This window comes from Sphaerodactylus townsendi, linkage group LG02, assembly GCF_021028975.2.
Source record: "Sphaerodactylus townsendi isolate TG3544 linkage group LG02, MPM_Stown_v2.3, whole genome shotgun sequence".
Classification (NCBI taxonomy): Eukaryota; Metazoa; Chordata; class Lepidosauria; order Squamata; family Sphaerodactylidae; genus Sphaerodactylus; species Sphaerodactylus townsendi.
In genome coordinates, this window is record NC_059426.1 from 131456872 (window position 1) to 131475993 (window position 19122).

Consider the following 19122-nt stretch of genomic DNA (forward strand, 5'->3'; position numbering starts at 1 on the left):
TGGCCTTGTTGGCAGGGGACTGAGAGGTGGATAGCCCCATTCCTCAGGTTGTGGGGGAGCCTGAAGGCAGACAAGCTGACTGCAAGGCACAACAACCCAGTGGGAAACCCTCCAGCGCCCAGCCAGACACACGCAGCCCCATCATCCAGTAGCGCAATGGAGGCCACAGATTCCTCCTCTCCCTCGAGCCCCCACTGCACATGAATGGAGCCATTGCCGCCATGCCTGGCGGGCCGGATAAATGCCTTCAGGGGGCCACATTTGGCCCCCGGGCCGTAGTTTGGGGACCCCTGCTTTATACATTCACTTCTTACTGTGTGACTGTTTGCTTTGCAGTGGGTTTTTCTCAGTTTTGTTTTTGTTTGCATCCAGGATTCTCCTGCTGCAAAGCGTACCTAGCTGAATCAAGCCACTATTTTGCCCTCCCCTGGTTCCCTGTTTTCACAGTTCAACCTCTTTCACTGGTTAGCTGCCTGTTTTTACCATCTTTCACTGATTAGGCAACTGTGGCCATCCTTGGGCAGAAAAGATCCGGCCACTGTGGTTCTATTAAGATTATATTGAGATTAGATTATTGCAATGTTGAGTGGATTGGGCTGTAGTGACCATGTCACTCCAGACTTGACTGACTTACACTGGCTCCCAATTTGTTTCCCAATACAGTTCAAGGTGTTCATTTTGACCTTCAAAGCCCTACCTGGTTTGGAACCAGCATGCCTGAAATGCCACCTAATCTCATATGAACCTGCCGAACCATTATGGTTATCTTTGGAGGCCCTGCTTTGGGTTCCCCAACTTCTGCGATCAGGCAGATGGCCACTTGGGTGACGGGACTTCTGGGTCATAGCATCAATTCCCTGGAAATCTGTCAGCTGTCTCCTGTTGTGTCTTCTGCCAGTGGGTGCAGACTTTTTTGTTTCAGTTGTCAGTACCTCAGTGATTTCTTCTTCCTAACCAATGTTTCAGTCTCTATTTTTATGTTTTATATGCATTTTAACTAAACCTTTTTCAAAAAATCTTGTAATTATTTGTGTTAGGGATTGAGTTTAACGGCTTTAAAACATGACTTTATAATGTATGTTTTAAATTGTCAGCTGCCTAGGTAGCCATTGTAACGTAAAGGTGGATTACAAACTTTTCTGTGCTTAAATGTCAGGCACCCACTCCTACGTAGGAGTCAATCCCATTGAGTTAAATGGTGCTTATTTTTGAATAATTTTTGGTTCTGAGAGAAATAAAGTATTTTTGGTCCTTCTCCCATGTTTGATAGTTTCTCATTCAGGCTTGGATACTTACATTGGCAGAATGTGGGCTTCACGGAAATATTATTACCTCTTCAAACCTTTGGCACGAGTACCGGCTTCACCTGACCCAGCAACATGTATGCCAGCTCAGCAGTAAATAATCACTTTAACTGCTCTGTGTTTTTCTTCTTCATCCATGAAGCAGAATAAATGTTTTTGGCTTGTATAATGCATTCTTGTAACTCTCCGTCAGATCTCATAGATTAAGTCCCCATATACTGTATGTTACCATAAAGATAAAAGAGTAAAAATATATCTACAACTAGTTTTGTTGCAGATCTGCCAAGTTAACCTTGAAATAAAAATAGCAAAAGGCTTATATGGCTTAATAACAATAGTAACTGGTTTCCAGTAGTAGCCCTACAGACTTTTAAAAAAGATTGGCTTCTAGCGTACCCATCAGTGTGTAACATTCCAATGAATTATGTTGAATTTTGCATTGCAGTAAGTTAGTCATCAGTTAGTGGAAACCTCCATAGTTGAGCAGTTAAAACCACATTCGCTTCCAGTGCCTAGAGATTTCAGCAATCTTTGGTACTGTGGGCTGCAACTGCTGTGGGTTGCAACTGCTGTGTCTACCAAGATTTCCTGGCATTCTTTTTGAATTTTGAAATTGTCCATTCCTTCCTGGCAAAAATTTGGTTATGAGAGGCCGTTAGAGATCTCCCCAGGATCTTCCCTGTGAAATTCTATAGGGTTCCACCCTGAATGCTTTTCTCTTTCTGGAAAATTAAGGTTGAATCTAGACAGTCATCTGATTTAGTAATATGGAAACATGGAATGGCTTTTGGTCATGTGATCAAGCCCATCCTGGCAATTTAGGGTTTTTCAATCAGTGTACAACCAGATGTGCTATCCATCACAACCCTTAGAAATAACAGTTTTTAATTTCTTTGGTCAATGGAAGTTAATGTTCCAAATGCTGCGTGAAGATTCTCTAAGGGGCTTTCCGCACTGACAGAGTTGTACTGGTTTCTATCTAGGTTCACCTCAGTGTATCCACACTGCAACTGAGCTCAACGTTGTTTTGTCTCAGTTCCCTTCCCCCCCCTCAGAACTGTGACATCCCTGTCGCAGTTATGAACTGCACCTTTCTGCTGGAACAAGGTCAATACCGCTTCGAAGCTTCAAAGTGCAGACGCATCGAAACGACACCTCATCCGTTCAACCAATCAGGAGCTGCTTTTGTGGCATGCGCAGAATGGGAGAGTCGTGGCGGGCATGTAACTGTAAACTGTAAACTGTAAAAACTGGGGGGGGGGGAACACTCCCGTTTCCCATGGTAACACAAGCTCCAATCATGATCGAGGAGCGAAACAGGCACCAAGATGATCCCACTTAGCTCAGTTCCAGGGGGCCAAGTAAGTTGCTGTGCGGACAGCCTGGAATCGCCCCCCACTGAAGGGAACCGAGTCGACCTTAGCTCCCTTCTGTAGTGCGGAAAGCCCCTAAGGGTGGTTTACAGTAGTAATTAGCAATATGTTGTGTTTACCTTTGGGAGCATGTTAGCTTAAAGGAGATATTGAAAAGTGACACCACCACCACCCAGTCAAGGTGGTCAATCCAAAGCTCTGCCTTTTTAAATTTCAAGATATATTTCCTTTAAAAAGTGATGAAATTGGGACAATTAATTTGAGAACCCGGTTTTTAAATGCCTTTTTTTCTGCCATTGTGAAAAATGCACCAGTAGTTTATCAGTTTTTTTAAAACTCTGAGAAAAGTAACAAGCCCTCAAATATATTTTCAACAAGAAGGTTTAGACTCTTGCAGTGCATTGCCTGTTTAAGTCATAGAGTAATATAAAGCTAATATTAGTACATAAGTACATTCTCAGTTTCCTCGAGTAGCCTAAAGTTGTAATAAAGCTTTTATTGTAGGAACTCAACTCTCAGTAGTTCAGCTGAATTCAATATTTTGAAGGCTAAGCGAATCGAAGTCATCCTCTTACAAATATCTGAAATGTCTTTTCTGAAGCATAATGTAAAGTATGATTTATGCCCAGGAAGGATTTTAGGGATTAAATTATCTGACTCTTTTCTTCATTTGAGTACACCTTCACAACTGTTTTTCATCGTTTAGACCTTTTCCATCTTTAAAACTCTCTTAATTCAGTTCAGCTGTCTCCTCCCGAAAGATCTTATTTTTGACACTGCACAGAATGAAACTTGGAGAATGATAGTCTCTGATCATATTCCATGTGACAGACTAGATTTGCTTCCACTTTATATTGCTATCAATTTATGGCTTTGTTCCTTAAATAGTTATCTTTCCTCCACATTGTAACAGATATATTGAATTATATATGTTTGAAAGGAATTTCACAGAATCTTAACTTTAATCATTATTCTTATCTTGGCTTAGGAACCTATAGTTTTGGCAAAAAAAAAGTAGCCTTTCAATATGGCAATTATTTTCTTATCAATTTTATATTTTCATATCTTTGTGTTTAGTGGGCATTCAGCACTTGACTTTACATTTCGCTCTGCAGGAAATATTTTAAACATTATTATTATAAAGAAAGAAATAAAAAATCAAAATGAATTCTGAATACAGTGTCGCAGTATAGGAAGGTACAATTTCTGTAACAGCCACTTGCATTATATTCTAGAACTAACTCACAGCTTGATAGAAGGTCCCTGCTGGGGAAGAAATGTAGGGGAACTTGCAAGAGCTTTACCACATCTGCTCCCTGCTGCTAATAAGCTTTAACCTGTTTCATTTTTATTATGCTTACTGTTTAGATATTTTGCTTCCCAAATTATTTCTGCAGCTCTGAGGATACTTAAAAGGGACTGTGGCATGAAGGGCTGTTTAAATATGTAAGAATGTCAGCCAGGGAAATTATAGGTCATAATGAGTAAGATGGCTTCCTTCTACTTGTTCTGTTTTCAGAGTTCAAGCACAAGTGCTTCAGAAAGATTGAAGGTAGAAAATAGATGATGCACGAGATTTTCTATACATATTACCACTTTAGAAACAACATATTCATTTGTGCTAACAGAGTTCTGTTATATATACAGCTTCCAGTGCTGTGCTGTGTTTCTAATAATTTTCATTGTGCCTTGTAGTTTTATGTTAGGATATTGAAAAAATGCATTCTATTTAGGGACAGATATGTTGATCTGTCACATTTTTATTCCACTTTTGTGCAGTGGGGATGATGTTACAGTGATTTAAGGAAAATGCGTGCGTTAAGATGCAATATGTGAATGGTTTTTCCATGGAGAGAAGTCAAATGAGACTTCGCTGAGGCAGCCATTGTTACTAGATCTAAGGCCACTTCCACACTGGCCAATAAACATGGGTGTAGGATGATAAAAAACCCACCGGGGGGGATGACTTCGCACAGATCCCACCCCTAAAACGGAACTGCCCCGTATTATTTTCCCCAAAACAGGTTTTTTGAGAATCACGCTATTAGTGAGTCTTTTCAAAATGCCAGGTTACAGCCACTCGCGAGCAAACAGCCGGTCAGGAGGCACTTTATTCGCCTCCGTTTTCCTTTTTTAAAAAAATTGTGGTTTACATCTACATAGCTGCACAAGTGCAGATGTTCGTATTGTGAAACATCAGCATGGCTGTGGGCAGTGGTGGGATTCAGCAGGTTCACACCACTTTGGCAGAATCGGTTGTTAAAATGGTGCTTGTAAACAACCAGTTGTTAAATTATTTGAATTCCACCACCAGAACCGGTTGTTAAATCATTTGTATCCCACCTCTGGCTGTGGGGATTCATTCCTGCATACCTGCATAGCTGTGCATTGGTGGGAAGTACATTTTTAAAAAGAGACGCATCTCGGTGCGAAGGCGCAACAGCAACCCAGATTGTTTCCATGGGCTCCAATCGCTGCCTACATGGATGCATGTGAATGCAAAAACAGGAAAACTGGTTACTTTGTCCCAACCGCCAGAGGCGTACCTGCCATGGGGATATATGGTGTCATTTAGTCATGTGGGGGGCGCAAAATCGCCCCCACACTTCTAGCCTGCTGCCTGGCCGGCTGGCACTACCTAGGCAAGCTGGTGTGTCGTGCAGAGGCAGCTGGTCACCTCCCCTTGTCTGGCCTGATGGTGGGTGTGCTTCATGCTGCCCGAGGCAGTGGGGGTGCACTGCGCAGGCGCTAGAGGCCGAGCAAGAAGCAGCACAGCTGTGGCTGGAGGCGCTTTACCTGAGCTTCAGCTGGGTGCAGATCCTCCTGGTCACCTGGCTTGCTGTGCCTCTTCTGGGTGCAGACTGTGGAGGCAACACCACGGAAAGACGTTCCTGCCTTGGCTGGGCCCTCGCCTCACCTTCCTCAAAGACAAGGAGCAGGCCGTATGTCTGGTCGTCTCCACTGGCATTGATCTGGGTCCTGGGGTGAGTGAGTGAGCAGACTGTCTGGCTGGAACAAAACCCCACAGCGGGGCCGGGCCACCAACCCTCCAACTCTTGGTGGCCAGGAGCCCCATCCCAGCCCCGCCTGCCTGGTCAGCAGGCCTGACACTCTGCTCCGCTCCCATCCCTGCCAGCCCAGGCATAAGCGGCAGTCCAGGGCCAGTGGCAAGAAGCACCCGGCAAGCACACGCTACAGTACTGGTGTCTGCCAGCATGCTCCCACAGCAGGTGTCCCCCCAACACAGCCCACCCACAAGAAAGCCAGTCTGGGAAGGGCTCCCACCTCTGCTGCCGAGTGGTCCCAGCCCCTGCCGCCCCCTCCCCTGGCCCCAAAAAACAAAGGCTGGCCTCAGGGACAAAGTGCCTCTGGCCGTGTGCAAAGTGCATAGCCTGTTTCTGCCTGCAAAGAGAATACAGTTCTCCCCCACAAAATGAACCAAATCCCACCTGAAGATTTGGGGGGTGGGTCCTAGGGTGGGCACAGGTTGGGGAGAGGTGTCGTGCCATTCAGTCCACCCTCCAAAGCTGGCTCTTGTTCTTCCCAGGAGAGAGAATTATTCGTTACATCAGAAGTGGTAATGGTGGGAGATGTCTAGTCCCCGCCTAGAGATTGGCAACCCTACTATGCAGTGCCTCTGAGCTTGTCTTTTTCTGGAACAAAAGGAATATGTCTGTTTATGGAGTTGCCCATTGAAAGCCATAAACTATAATAGGGAGTACATGCATAAGTTTTACAACTCAGGGCAGGTCAAGTTGATGTGATGGTGACTTTGAGATTACCTGGTACAAAAAAAAGTTGATTGGTCATGGTGGGGGAGGGGGTTGCCCATACTCGTGGGGGTGTGCGCGGTGCAGAAAACTCAGACTTTTGCTCCAGGCTCCATTTTCCTCACATGATGATGAAGAAGAAGAGTTTGGATTTATACCCCCCTTTCTCTCCTGTAACGAGACTCAAAGGGGCTTACAATCTCCTTTCCCTTCCCCCCCCCCAACAAGCACCCTGTAAGGTGGGTGGGACTGAGAGAGCTCCAAAGAGCTGTGACTAGCCCAAGGTCACCCAGCTGGCATGTGTTGGAATGCACAGGCTAATCTAGTTCCCCAGATTGGCCTCCACAGCTCAAGTGGCAGAGCAGGGAATCAAACCCGGTTCTCCAGGATAGAGTACACCTGCTCTTACCCACTATGTCACTGCTGCTGTTACACCTCTGCCGACTGCAATCCGTTTTACATTTGCTGTGTGGAAGGGGCCCGATATTGCCCTGACACATTCCATTTGAACATCCCCAAAGTAATGGTTCCATTCCTTTATAATGATGTTATCAAATAATTATTCCCATTTCTAAGTAGCTTTTCAACTCATTACTTGTTTACTTTTCTTGCTGTCCAAGGAAATAGAGGTTTCTTCCCTCTTTAAATCAATCTGTTGCTAAATTGGAAACAGTTTTATCTTTATCCTTTGGTCTTTACTAGATTAAAGATAACTGCTAGTGAATGGCGACATCTACAGAGAATTGACAGGATCACAAAAAAGAAAGGTAATTTTACCTTAAGGAGTTGCCATTTTTGAAAATTTTCAGTGACAGTTTTGATTATGATAGTGGCAGGATGAATGTGGTTGTAAGTTAACTATTTGAAATTTCCCTCACGCTGCCTCCATAAAGTACCAGTTTAAGTTTCAGAACAAAGTAGCCTCCAACAATAAGTGAAATAAGTCAGTATTTCGAACCAATGGAAGAGGGAACTGTTTTATAGTGATGTCAATGAAATCTGTAAACCTGTTGTTCATTTCAGTTGTTTTAGCCTCATGATCACATTCGTATACTTTATTTTATTGACTGCATCAAACAACACAGTATCCTACAGTTTCTGTAAATTATCTGCAATATATAAGATAAATGAAGAATATATAAGATAAATGAAGATCAGACAGTTCTCAAGTTTTATAGTTGCTAAAAATCACTTGTCATGTTTTGAAAGAGGAAGGGAAACCACACTGATCATTTGTATTTCTAGTCTAGATTTTGGGAGTGACCATGCAGAACAGTGGTTGTGACAATTATTTGCTGGGTTTGCTGATTACTTCCAAAGAGTCTTCTGATCAAACTCAGAGAGGGTGAACAGTTGAAAATATCATGGATTTGGAAACTATGGTAGGCTGAAAATTTATAATCTTTTTTTTTAGTGCTAGACAGAGCCTTTTTTGAGGAATTTTAGCAGGGTGGGATAGTATGGGACCCTTTCATTACAGCCCGTAGTAGTTCAAACATAAGCAAGAAATTAAATCATACATAATTGACTGTTCTGAATTACATTTACTGGTTATATGTTTGCAACATAAAATACATGAATCACTTGAGGACATGTGCATAAATGTACATGACCTATAATGAAACTAAAATTTAAAATTCTGGGAGACTCTTCAGTGGTGATACTTGGAAGCTTCAGTTCAGGGACCAAAGTCCATCCCACTCAGAAAAATACTGTCTTGCTGGAATTACTACCAGAAAAATATTCTGCAGCTTTCTAATAATGTGATTATAATAAGTAATTGTAAATCCTAGAGAGACTAAAGTGACAGCTAGAATGATACCAGGTGTTTCTTGCTCTTGTATAAGAACAAACTATGGCAGATTCCTTTATCTTTCACCCTTCTTAAAGTCTGACAAAGTCCATTTCTCTGACCTCCACCAGTCCAGGTCACTTGTTCCAATTTTTGATCATAATAAGAAAGCACAGCTTACCTGAAGCAAATGAACTGTGGGGCACTAGCAAAGTTTGCAAGTGGAAGATGCATTATCAGTCCTTTTTGGGAATAAAACTTACAGGAATAGGGGGTTTCAGGGCTAGGGTTGCCAACTCTGGATTGGGAAATTCCTGAAGATTTGGAGGTGGTACCTGGGGAAGGCAGAGCTAAAGGGAAATGCTCAAAAAGAATGTGATTCCTCATCCTGAGATGTCAAAAGTCACCATTTAAATTTCCTGTCTCATATCACTCCCTTCGCCCCCTTTTCTCCCACTTTACATCTCTTGCAGGCTTCTTTATGCCTTTGTTCTGTATGACATATTAAGCCTTTGATCCTAAATATCTCTGTTGGTATAACATATTGCAGTTATGTTCCAATCTTTAGGTTTTTCTTAGTGTTAAGAAGAAAAATCCATTCTGGAGGCCCACAGTGGTCCCTTTGTTTTCTCTGTCCTAAACCAGCATCTTTCCTTTCAGTTATTTGGGCATTATATTGCTTTTTTGATGGGTCAAAAGCTTAACGCAGGTTCTTATAGGATGGGGTACGCTTGCAGTTTTACAGTATTTTAGAAGTACTTATGATAAGTTTTTGTTTCTGGTGTTAAAACCAGTCTAAATTGATATAAATATGATGTGGGAGAATTAGTGGATTAGGAGTTGCCTAGGCCACTGTTTAGTTGATTGGGGCATTGGTGAAATGATATCCAAGCCTGCAGTAACTTTGCAGCCAATTCCAAATCAATTACACAATTGCAATTGAAGAGATTGGTTGATAGAAGTGCTGGTAGTACAAAAACATATACAACCAGTCATATCAACAAAATAGTTGGTAGGACACATCTCCCACTGTTTGAGGATCTCAAATTTAGCTTAGGTCTGGTCAGATGCTTAAAGACAGAGTAGTTTGCATATTATATAAGAAGATCTATATCTTTGGCAGACCACCAGGAAAAGGTACTTCTAAATGCACTATGGCCGTTTCCGCACGGGCAATTAATGGCGGCCTGGAGATGGTAAAAACGCCGTCTCCAGGCCGCCATTCGCACAGGGGGCACAGCTGCATCGCAGCTGCGCCGCCCTCGCGCCGCCCGCCCATCGCGAAGCCGGCGTTTCCCCAGAGCGCTTGGAAGCGCTCTTTTTGGGGAAACGCCGCCTCGAAGCCGCTGCCGAGCAAACGGCAGCGGCTTCGCGACGCCTCCCCCACCTGGCACTTATCTATTTAACTGGGCCTTCAGCGAAGTTGAAAAGGCCTGGGGACACGCCCCCCTGCCCTGGGCCGCTGGAGCAGGCGCGCAGGGCCAGGGGGGCGTGTCCCCAGTCCTTGGCGACGCGCCGGAGGCCCGGGGACATGCCGGGTTGGCCGGGTGCCGGCGCTCTGCGGCGCCGGCTGCCTGGCTGTTTCCAGGACCATCCGTGCGGACAGTCCCAGCATCGTCGGGTCAGCATCGTAAACGCCAACCCGGCCACTTCCGCCTTCGTGCGGAAACGGCCTATGCTTCTTGTTGAATTTCCCCAAAAGCAGATTTACTTCACATATTGCTATCCCCTATATAGCAATATACTTTATACTTCATTCACAGTGGGCATTAATATGACTTTTATTAGCAGACTAAAGGGAGGGGGAATAAAAGAAGATGGTTACTAACAGTATTGAACAGTATGAGTTGAGGCCTAAGTCATCATTTTGAATTATGTAGACAAGATAGTAGAAGCTGGTGCCTCTATTATGTGCTCTTAATGACATTATATTATGGAACAGTTTTAGCCTTTGAATCATGTTTAATGGCATCCAGTATAAAGATGATTACTTGCAATTAGTACCTTTATTACAAAAGTATCATTGCTGGTTTCTATGTGTGAATCGGACATTATAGAATGTAGGTTGATCTAGACTAGTCTAGGCTTATTGGCATTGTAACTATCCAAGGTGTCAAGCCACAAGTATTTCCCAGCCTTTCTGTATGACTAGGCATTAAGCCTTGGATCTTGAACAAGTTTTGTTACTGCATTATTTCCAATGTCCCTAAAAGAAGACTATATGCTTCTTAACAACTGAAAGTATTAAAAGACTCCACTGCTGCATCTTAGGAGAATACTCATGTTGGTAAACCTTGAATGATCAGAGGAGATTGTCAACCCCCTCATAGGTTCTACCAGTTGTCATTATCTCAGGCCTTGCTGTATTCAGCTTGTCTGCCACAGTCTTAATGCTTCTTAAGGTCAGAGACCTTCAAACCAGGGGAGGTTCTTGGGAGCTGGGTTTTGTTAGTATATTCATCTCATCACACTCCATATCTCTGAACATTCTGTCAGTATCTTCACATACATACTGTTCAGAAAGATGGATGATGTGGAATTTGGAGAGGCTCCACAAGTAACATCTTGAGGCCAATGGGCTACCTTACATTTCTTTTTCAAGTATATATGTATGTACAACTGGTAGCCTTGGTTGTCATGTCATTAATACATTGATGTTATTCATGTAATACTGTAATTCTGAGGAATTGCATATGTGTGAGGCTGTGTTACTTGATTACAATATCCAAGAGGTGACTACTAGATATCATTTCTCAAACAGGTTGAATTTCTGTGTTCTGAAACAGTAACTACTATGTTGAAAACTAATTGGAGGCCAAATAAACTAGGAGTTTCTGCTACACTGGAGGAGGAAAATCCCTGGAAGCTTCATCCATCACACAACTCTGTATTCTAAAGGTTGAGTCCTCTATAAAATGTGAGCTTATGCGAGTGTGTGGGTGCACAGCACATGGTCTTTCACTTGGAATGATGATCATTTGTTGATTTTGAAATTGTACTTTTGCCTTGGCCTAATTCTCTTATATTTCTTCCCATATTCTAAATGGCAGTTGAAGGCAAGCAGAAATCCTAGGTAATTGATTTAACAACCTACGACAAGTACAAGAAAGTAGGAAAGTTTTTTCTCAATGCTTGACTTGACCTGAGACCGCTTCTTTAGACTTATTTTCTAAGCAGTACCTCAGCACCTTGGGCCAACAGAGTGGCCTTTAAGCCTGAATGAGCATGACTTGTTTCTCCACTATAAAGCTCTAGTATTCATCTTTTCAAATTGTTTTGCAGCACTGGGAGCAGAATTATATTGACAAGGTTAGAATTCATCTCCTGGAGGGAGAATACTGTTGCTACTGTTAAGTGCTAATATAACATTTATGTGTTGGTACCTTAATAATAGTCCCAGCTTACCTAATGAAAGTAGTGAAAGCAAACAGTACTCAGCAAGATTTTATTATGACTGAAGAGACTGCAATTTGAGGCAAATTATCCCTATTTTTGTTCCCATATCAAAGACATGCTAAAGAAATTGCTACAAGTTTTGGTGTAGAATTAGACTTCACTATGGTTAATCTAGTAGTAAGTGCATTTTTCATGTAAACAGCTCATGAGGGTCAAGCAGCAGAGACTTTTATGTGGAAAAAATGCTCGTCAATAACTTTGTGAGTGAATTTTGAAATAAAGTGCCTGTAACCTGTCATTATTCCTTCCTCTTGAAGTCGGGAGTGAGTGGATGAAAATTGAGCATGTGGATTGAAAGCCAAGCAAGTGTTATGCTCTTATCGACCTTAGGTAAAATTACTGTTTTAACTTGTAATTATTTTTCCATTCAGAGGTCAGACAGTGTGTGGTATTTACTGTTGCAAACTGCAGTGTAAGCAAATTGATATATAAAAGTTGTTAAAATACATATATAAAGAATGCCTTACAGCCAAAACCATAAGGGTGAGGGCCAAAGGCAGTTGTGGAGGCCCTATGCCAGTGGATTTCTCAGGACACTAACCCCAACAGAGGGATAAATTTGCTGTCAGGCGGCTGCTGTGGCCCTCCATGAGGGCCAGACACAATACAGAGCACCGCATCAGCATTTCTGCACCCATCCAGCTTTGCTGGGGTAGCAAGGGCATTCTGGAGGCGTGGCTGGGTGCGGAGCTGACCTTAGCCAGCTTTGCTTCCTGAGACACCAGTGCCTGGAGCAAGGACTGAAGCCCATGGATCCCAATGAAGGGCTTTTCAGCAACAGGAATGGTTTTTTGTATTTTGCCTCCATGCACCACCGAAAAGTCCTCCAGAGGCAGCAGTACAGCACTGCAGCAGCGATGTCTCTGGCCACCTGAGGGATTCGGCTGCCCATCACTAGTATCAGCTTTGCTTAGTATGTGGTCCTTCTTCAGAAGGGAAAAAAAGACAGGAAAGAGGACATCCAATCAAAGAAATTTTGCGGAAGGAGAATATAATGCATGTTTAAATAAAGGCCATGTCAGCTACATATTATAATATAACTTAGCCTCTTCCAGTACCGTAAGTTGATTATTTTTTGGAGGTGACAGAGATCTATGGTTTGCATGGATAACATTTTTTATTCGTCAGTCTGAAGTAATAAGAGAGAATGTAAGGACTCTTTTCATCTGTTTCCACTGGCATTGCCTTCTTAACAACCACACCTCTGCTTCTTTTGGCTTTGCTTCCCCTTTTTTATAAACTTTGTTACAATGTTAAAGTAACTCCAGTTGTCTTCTAAAGGTTTTAATGCTGATCCTTATATAAAGGCACTTAATTATGTTTGAGACCTGGTGCCTGCCATAGGTCTATGTTGATCTGCTCTTTCTCTTGAGTAACTTCTGTTCATTTCAGTGGCAGGTAGATAACATAATTTCCAAGCAGGTTATGCTCTTACAGCCTCATTTCAGAAGCGTATTGTATTCCACATGAATCTCCTTTTATTTTTCCCCAGGAAAGCCCATGCTGGAAAGACTTGCCTCATCACTTTACTTTGGTTCTTGAAAGCTTATACCCTAGAAATACTGTTGGTCTTTAAAGTGCTACAGGATATGAATCTTGTTCCATAGCTGCACAACAGTGATTAATTTTCTAACAAGCCCAATTTGCATGCCCCTTGCATATCAAGGAGTCAGTCAGAAGGTCAATCATATTCAGTGTTGATATCTTGTAAGATCAGAATTTCGTGAGTTTTACAAATGTGATTTGTCATTTCTGGGACTTCTATTTCATCAAACTGAATAATGTGTAGTTTACCTGGTCAATGAAGATGTGTGACTGGAATACTGTAGCTTTTTTTCAGACTGATTCAGTGAGATAATTACCAGACTTTGCCTCAATGATGGAGCACATATGTTGCTTGTAGAAGGTCCCAGGTTCAATTTTTAAAAATTCCACATATAAAAAGGAATAATGCAGAAAAGAAAGGGGGGAGGGGAGGATACAGTAAGAACAATAAGAGGATCTGTGTTAATAACATATAAAACGGATAAAACATCAATTACATTCAAAATAGAAAGGAGTAGCTTAATATGTTAGTTTACCAACTTCTACATATTATCATACTCATGTAAATAATTCATGTAGAATTATTTATGATCATCTACATATATACTAAAAAGCTATGTATATTAAAGAAACAATCATTCTAATTTTGGATTATATTCATATCTTCCATTCATAAAATGAGTCAGTTTTAGCCACATAGAAATATTCTCTCATATTATCTTTACAATTCTTCCTTCAGATTTCTAAGTAAAGGTAACAAAACTCTTTCTACCATTAGTAAATATAAAACTAGTTCTTACTATTCTAATAAATTTATTATTAGATACCTAACATCATACTTGTAACATAAAGCCTTCATTTTTAAGACCCATATACAGATTAATCTTGGTAATTCTTAAGATTTCAGTGTAACTTCATATCCAAAATTTTTGACTTTTTACAGATCTATCTTATATATAAAAAATGAGCCAAGGTTTTCTTAGCTTTCTCAACAAGTACTCTTGTATTTTTATTACTGTTTTAACTGAATTTTATTGTAAATTAATATTCATTATTTTGTTGTCCTTTTTTGCAAATCCAATACGTATGAAGAAATAAGCCATATATATATATAAAAGTAAACCAGGTTATTATTAAAGTTCCAGCAAATATGCATTTTGTTAATGTTTTACTTAATTGCTATTAGAAAGTATCTAGCAACATAATTGTACCATAACTCCAATAATTGTGGGACCTATTTAATCCTTGGTATTTCAGGTAATTTTGGTATTTACAAATATTAGTATCTAACATTTTCTTATCTTTTTGCAAATCTATCACTTATGGAAAAAACTGCCCAGTTTTTTCTTCTATTATTTATCCATTTTCTTGCTTTCTTCTGGATAGTTTGGGATTTTCTGGAGGTTTTTCTTTGTATATATTTCCTGATGATTTTTCTCTGGAATCTATTCTTGAATCTTTGAAAGAAACTTCAGCTGTGAGACATAGTACCAGCTTTTTGACTTGAGTTATTATTTCTGTAATTATATTCACTTCAGATGGGGACAGTTCTAACGCAGATTGAATTCTCCAATAGTATGCATTGAATCCTGAACCAATTCTGCAAGTTTGTGCAATATGAAAAAAGTTCTCACCAACTGAAATATATTTCTGCAGAATCTTGCCAAATTATTTTTTAAGGTTCTTTGCTTATTATTTCAGGCGTGCCTTGTATTTTCCCTTTTCCTTGAACTTCAGCTCTCACCTGTATTCTTTTCCCATAATTATATATTTGGTTACTATATTCCGGCTGAGTCTTTGTTATTTTTACTTTGTCTAATATGTTCCTTTGGATTCCTCAATTATTAGTTCTGATCTAATATTCTGTGACTCCTTCTTTAACTCCACTCTTAAATCAAGATCAGCTTCAGTGATCTTGTCTTTTAAACTCTTAAGATTTTACCTTATGTTGTTTTCTGATTGACTTATTTGTAAAGAGGGTAATTGAATCAGTTTTGTTAAGCTTGTAGGCATTTTTTAAAAATAATTGGGATACCATCTTAAAAAATCCACAAGATGGCAGCTATGAAAGTCTTCCAAAAAGCTGTGGTAGTTACCTGTTTGTAATAGGGAGTATAGTATTATAGTAAACGCTGGCCTTTATTTCTGCTGTCTGTAGAAAACAGTTTTGGCATTTCATTTCATTTAATTATTCGATTTATAACCCACCCTCTCCCATAGTGCTCACAGCGGCGAACAACAATAATCTAAACAACAAACATCGTGGGTCATAGTCAGTTAACAAAACATTGATAGATATAGCATTACAAAATAGTAAGAACATCAATAAACATAAGCAATATAACATAAGCAATATAAGCAGAAAATAACAATAATCATAACATTTCACATGGTAAAAATATCATAAGCATAACGTCACTAATAAAAACATCAATAACCATAGTATAATAGCATGAAATGTGACAGTTTAAACAACAAGATAACAATAGTCATAACAGTACACCTGGCAAAGAATATCAATAAACATCACATAACAGCATAATAATACCATCATTTACAAAAAAATTCCAATAACCATATCCTAATAGTCTAAATAAGCACAGGTGCTTCATCCAGTCATTTATGTTGGGGGGCCACTGCCACAGACCCCTTACGCCAAGGCCACCCAGCAGGAAGCTTGGAGGGAGCCTGTCACTTGCCCGAAATGTTGCTCACCAGATTGAAAAAGCAGGCCAGCAGCAGATGAGTACTGACAAGGGCAAATGGAGAAACATTCTGTGTAAATCCTTTGTGTCTCCACATCTCCATTCCCTTCACACTTCAGTCAGCTAACAAACACCAGCAGTAGCACTAACAAGTCCTCAAGGGCAGCAAAATAAACACCTCTACCCCTCCTGGGTCATACATTAATTTAATTGCCGTAGCTCCGAATTAGTGCTCCACTCAGGGTTGTTTCCAGCCAAGCAACTGGAGACAAGTTTTAACCAAACTTCACCTACTGTTTCCATGACCTGCTTTCACTTTTGCAAAAGGATCCTTTAAGTGCTTAAAAATCAGTCCAGAACTCCCCCATTATCACTCCTTATAACGGACAAGTCAGTCCTAAATGCCTTTAAATCTAAAGAACTTATATTATCTGAGCCAAAACAGTTTGTAATCCATTTGGTAGCAAAGAGCCCCATAAGCAACTCCAGTCCAGAAGACTAAACAAATCTGAAACAATGGGTTTTAGCAAAAGGGTCTCTCAAATGCTTATAAATCACAAAACAGATTGTAGCTCATAAAAGTTTATACTACAATAGATTTGTTAGCATTCAGTGTGGCACGAGAATTACCATTGTTCTATCTACTTGATTACACTATACTCTGCTCCATGTAAAGATGATAGTAGAATGTGTATTCCTCTGCCACAGAACGAAGCATGCTGGACCTTCATTGCTGTAGAATGCTCCAACTGGATGCTAGTGCCTATCTAGCCCTGCTCCTCCCCTTGGTTTGAAAGTAAAAATACATTTTGGTATAAATGCTCTTATAGCAAAGAACCATGTTCAATAATGCACAAAATAATGGTTTTGACAAAGGCAATGCATAAAAATAAATGATAGTTCTCATATTTATTCAGGACTATATTCTAATGCAGAAGCATGCAGCTCAACTGACTGAACTATCATCTTTTTGTGCAACAGAGTCTAGCTCTCTGAATGGTTGTGTGTACCCTTTTTAGCTCTTTCCCCAGGTTTAGGCACAATAAGATTGGTTAACATTAAGTGTCATGAGACAGTTTTTATTGATTTGCAACTAGTGCAAGAAATTTCCTGACACAGGATATCAGTGTAGCAAATCCCTTAAAGATCAGCAGGCTGAAATTCATGTCAGCAGGTTCTTCTGTTCCATCTTGCTTTTCCTTACAGACCCTCCTTGTTTTTTTTAATCATTGGTTTTATATATGTGTGTACTGTTTTTAAAGCTGATTTTAATGTCTTTTTATTCAGTTTGGGCCCTAATGGAACAGAAAGTCAGAATGCAAATGTTTGAAATAAATAAATAAATGTTCTATCTATTTGCCACTACATACCTTGGCTTGGATCCTGTGACATAGTTCCCCTTGTGATTTCTTTGGGCTGTAGCAGAGACTTTCGTCCACTGTGGGGCATGTTCCCTCTGCTGGTAGCTCATCCCTGTGTGCAAAATCAGTGTTTTTCAAGGAGCCCTTATGAACATAGAAGCACTAGTAGCAGAGGAAGTGAGTAAAGCTGGGGAGAAAAGCCTCCACAATGGCACAAGGGGAACAATGTCATAGGATTCAAGCCCACAGTTTTCCCTGTATAGCTGAACATCACTAGCCTTCTCATGGTGCTCGAAGTAGAGTTCTGAGTAATCCTAATGGTTGCATTCTCTATTGTGAGCAGATATTTCTGGTCAGCAGCATAACTTTCTGCTTTGTATTTTTGTTCATCTTTTTTGAAAGCAAATTTGGGTTTTATTGTAAACATTTTGCCAAACCACTTCTCTTCTCACTTGCCTTGAAAGCTCCTTACCGTAAGTAAGCTGTGACTTGACAGCATTTTATGCACTCATACATACATACACATACATGTTGGCAGTGTTTCATGGGCTGGATATTTACAATTTCTCCCCACTTGCTTGTGCAAAGCCTGTTAAGCACTTTACATACAACATGCAATTTTTTTCTAAAGCTTTCCAAAATCTAAAGCATTCCATTTCCTTTCTAGGGAGAAAACAAAGACATGCAAGATGATGGGCCTGCAGTATGCAGACAACCTCTTGTGACTGTCGTGCCTTCACTTCCCAGAGCTGCATCCATTGAATGGCATGTCATGGCTGTAGTAGATGAGCACCAGCAAAGGAAGACGTTTGTGCTGATGAAGTCATCAGAGAACTACCACATTAAATGTGAAGCAATCCAGTCCTCCACAGCTTGTAGTGCAGCTGTTGTCATATCCTTCAGCTTGAGTCCACCATCAGCTGCTACAATCAATTTAGATATAGCCCTACATGACACTGTGGATGTGTTTAAGCAAGCTTTTAAGAAGCTTTCAGAAGATCATGACATAACTCCCCTGGGATTTAGAACTTTCTACCAAAACAGTGTGGTTGAAATGGAACCACTGCGAACAGGTAAGGCTTTGGCTTTATGTGGTTCAAGGATATCTGCCAGAATCTTCTAAAATGTGGCTTATGTGGGCCACCTTTTGCCTAACCTCTAACGTAGACACCACAGTGAGTATCCTGGAAGGCATTGCAGCTACTGCTTGTCCAGTTCTGAAGGATATTTTTCATCTTGTGCAGCCTAAGCATGTGGACAATATCTTTGGACAACCAGTATCCTTGGATCTTACTTTTTCTGACTAATAAGCACAGCCAGCATAGGACTATCCAACTAAATAATGATTAGCTTCAAATTAATGAAGATACTCTGAATGACCCTCATGAAGGTTGTGGCATGACAATTCAAGAGGGTATTTCTCAAAGCTGTTTTGAATAACTGTAGGGCCGTTTCCAGTATTCCATTCCTGGGCAAGATGATGGAGCGTGTAGTACATCTCAGCTCTTGAATTTCTTGCATGAAATGGATTGTCTGGATCTTTTTAGTATTTATTTTGGTGTTAAGACTGCCATAGTTATCTTCGTAGATCACCTCCGTTGGGAGATGGACAGGATAGATTAATCTTGGCTGACTTTCCTGGACCTCTCAGCAGCTGACTTCCAGAATTAGAGAGGCTTAGAAAGGTGTAACTATACTTGTAAGCCACATTGAGGCTTCTTACGGTTGAGAAAAGCAGGGTTTAAACCCAAACTCTTTTGTTCTCTAAAGACCCTGATCACTATGTACAATTACTGTGTGCATGGGCAACGCCAAA

The 19122-nt window shown here is 40.7% G+C and overlaps 1 protein-coding gene across 3 annotated transcripts in view; it reads left to right on the forward strand.

Moving 5' to 3' along the window:
* Positions 1–19122, forward strand: part of DPH6 (diphthamine biosynthesis 6) — a 273005-nt gene that overhangs the window by 196645 nt on the left and 57238 nt on the right. For all 3 annotated transcript variants that reach the window (XR_007243639.1, XM_048486218.1, XM_048486219.1), the window contains exon 14: positions 17974–18379. Coding sequence is in view for 2 of the 3 variants with exons in the window: in XM_048486218.1 (XP_048342175.1) it covers positions 17974–18379 (406 nt within the window). In the remaining variant the exon portion in view is untranslated. The remainder of the gene's footprint in view (positions 1–17973; positions 18380–19122) is intronic.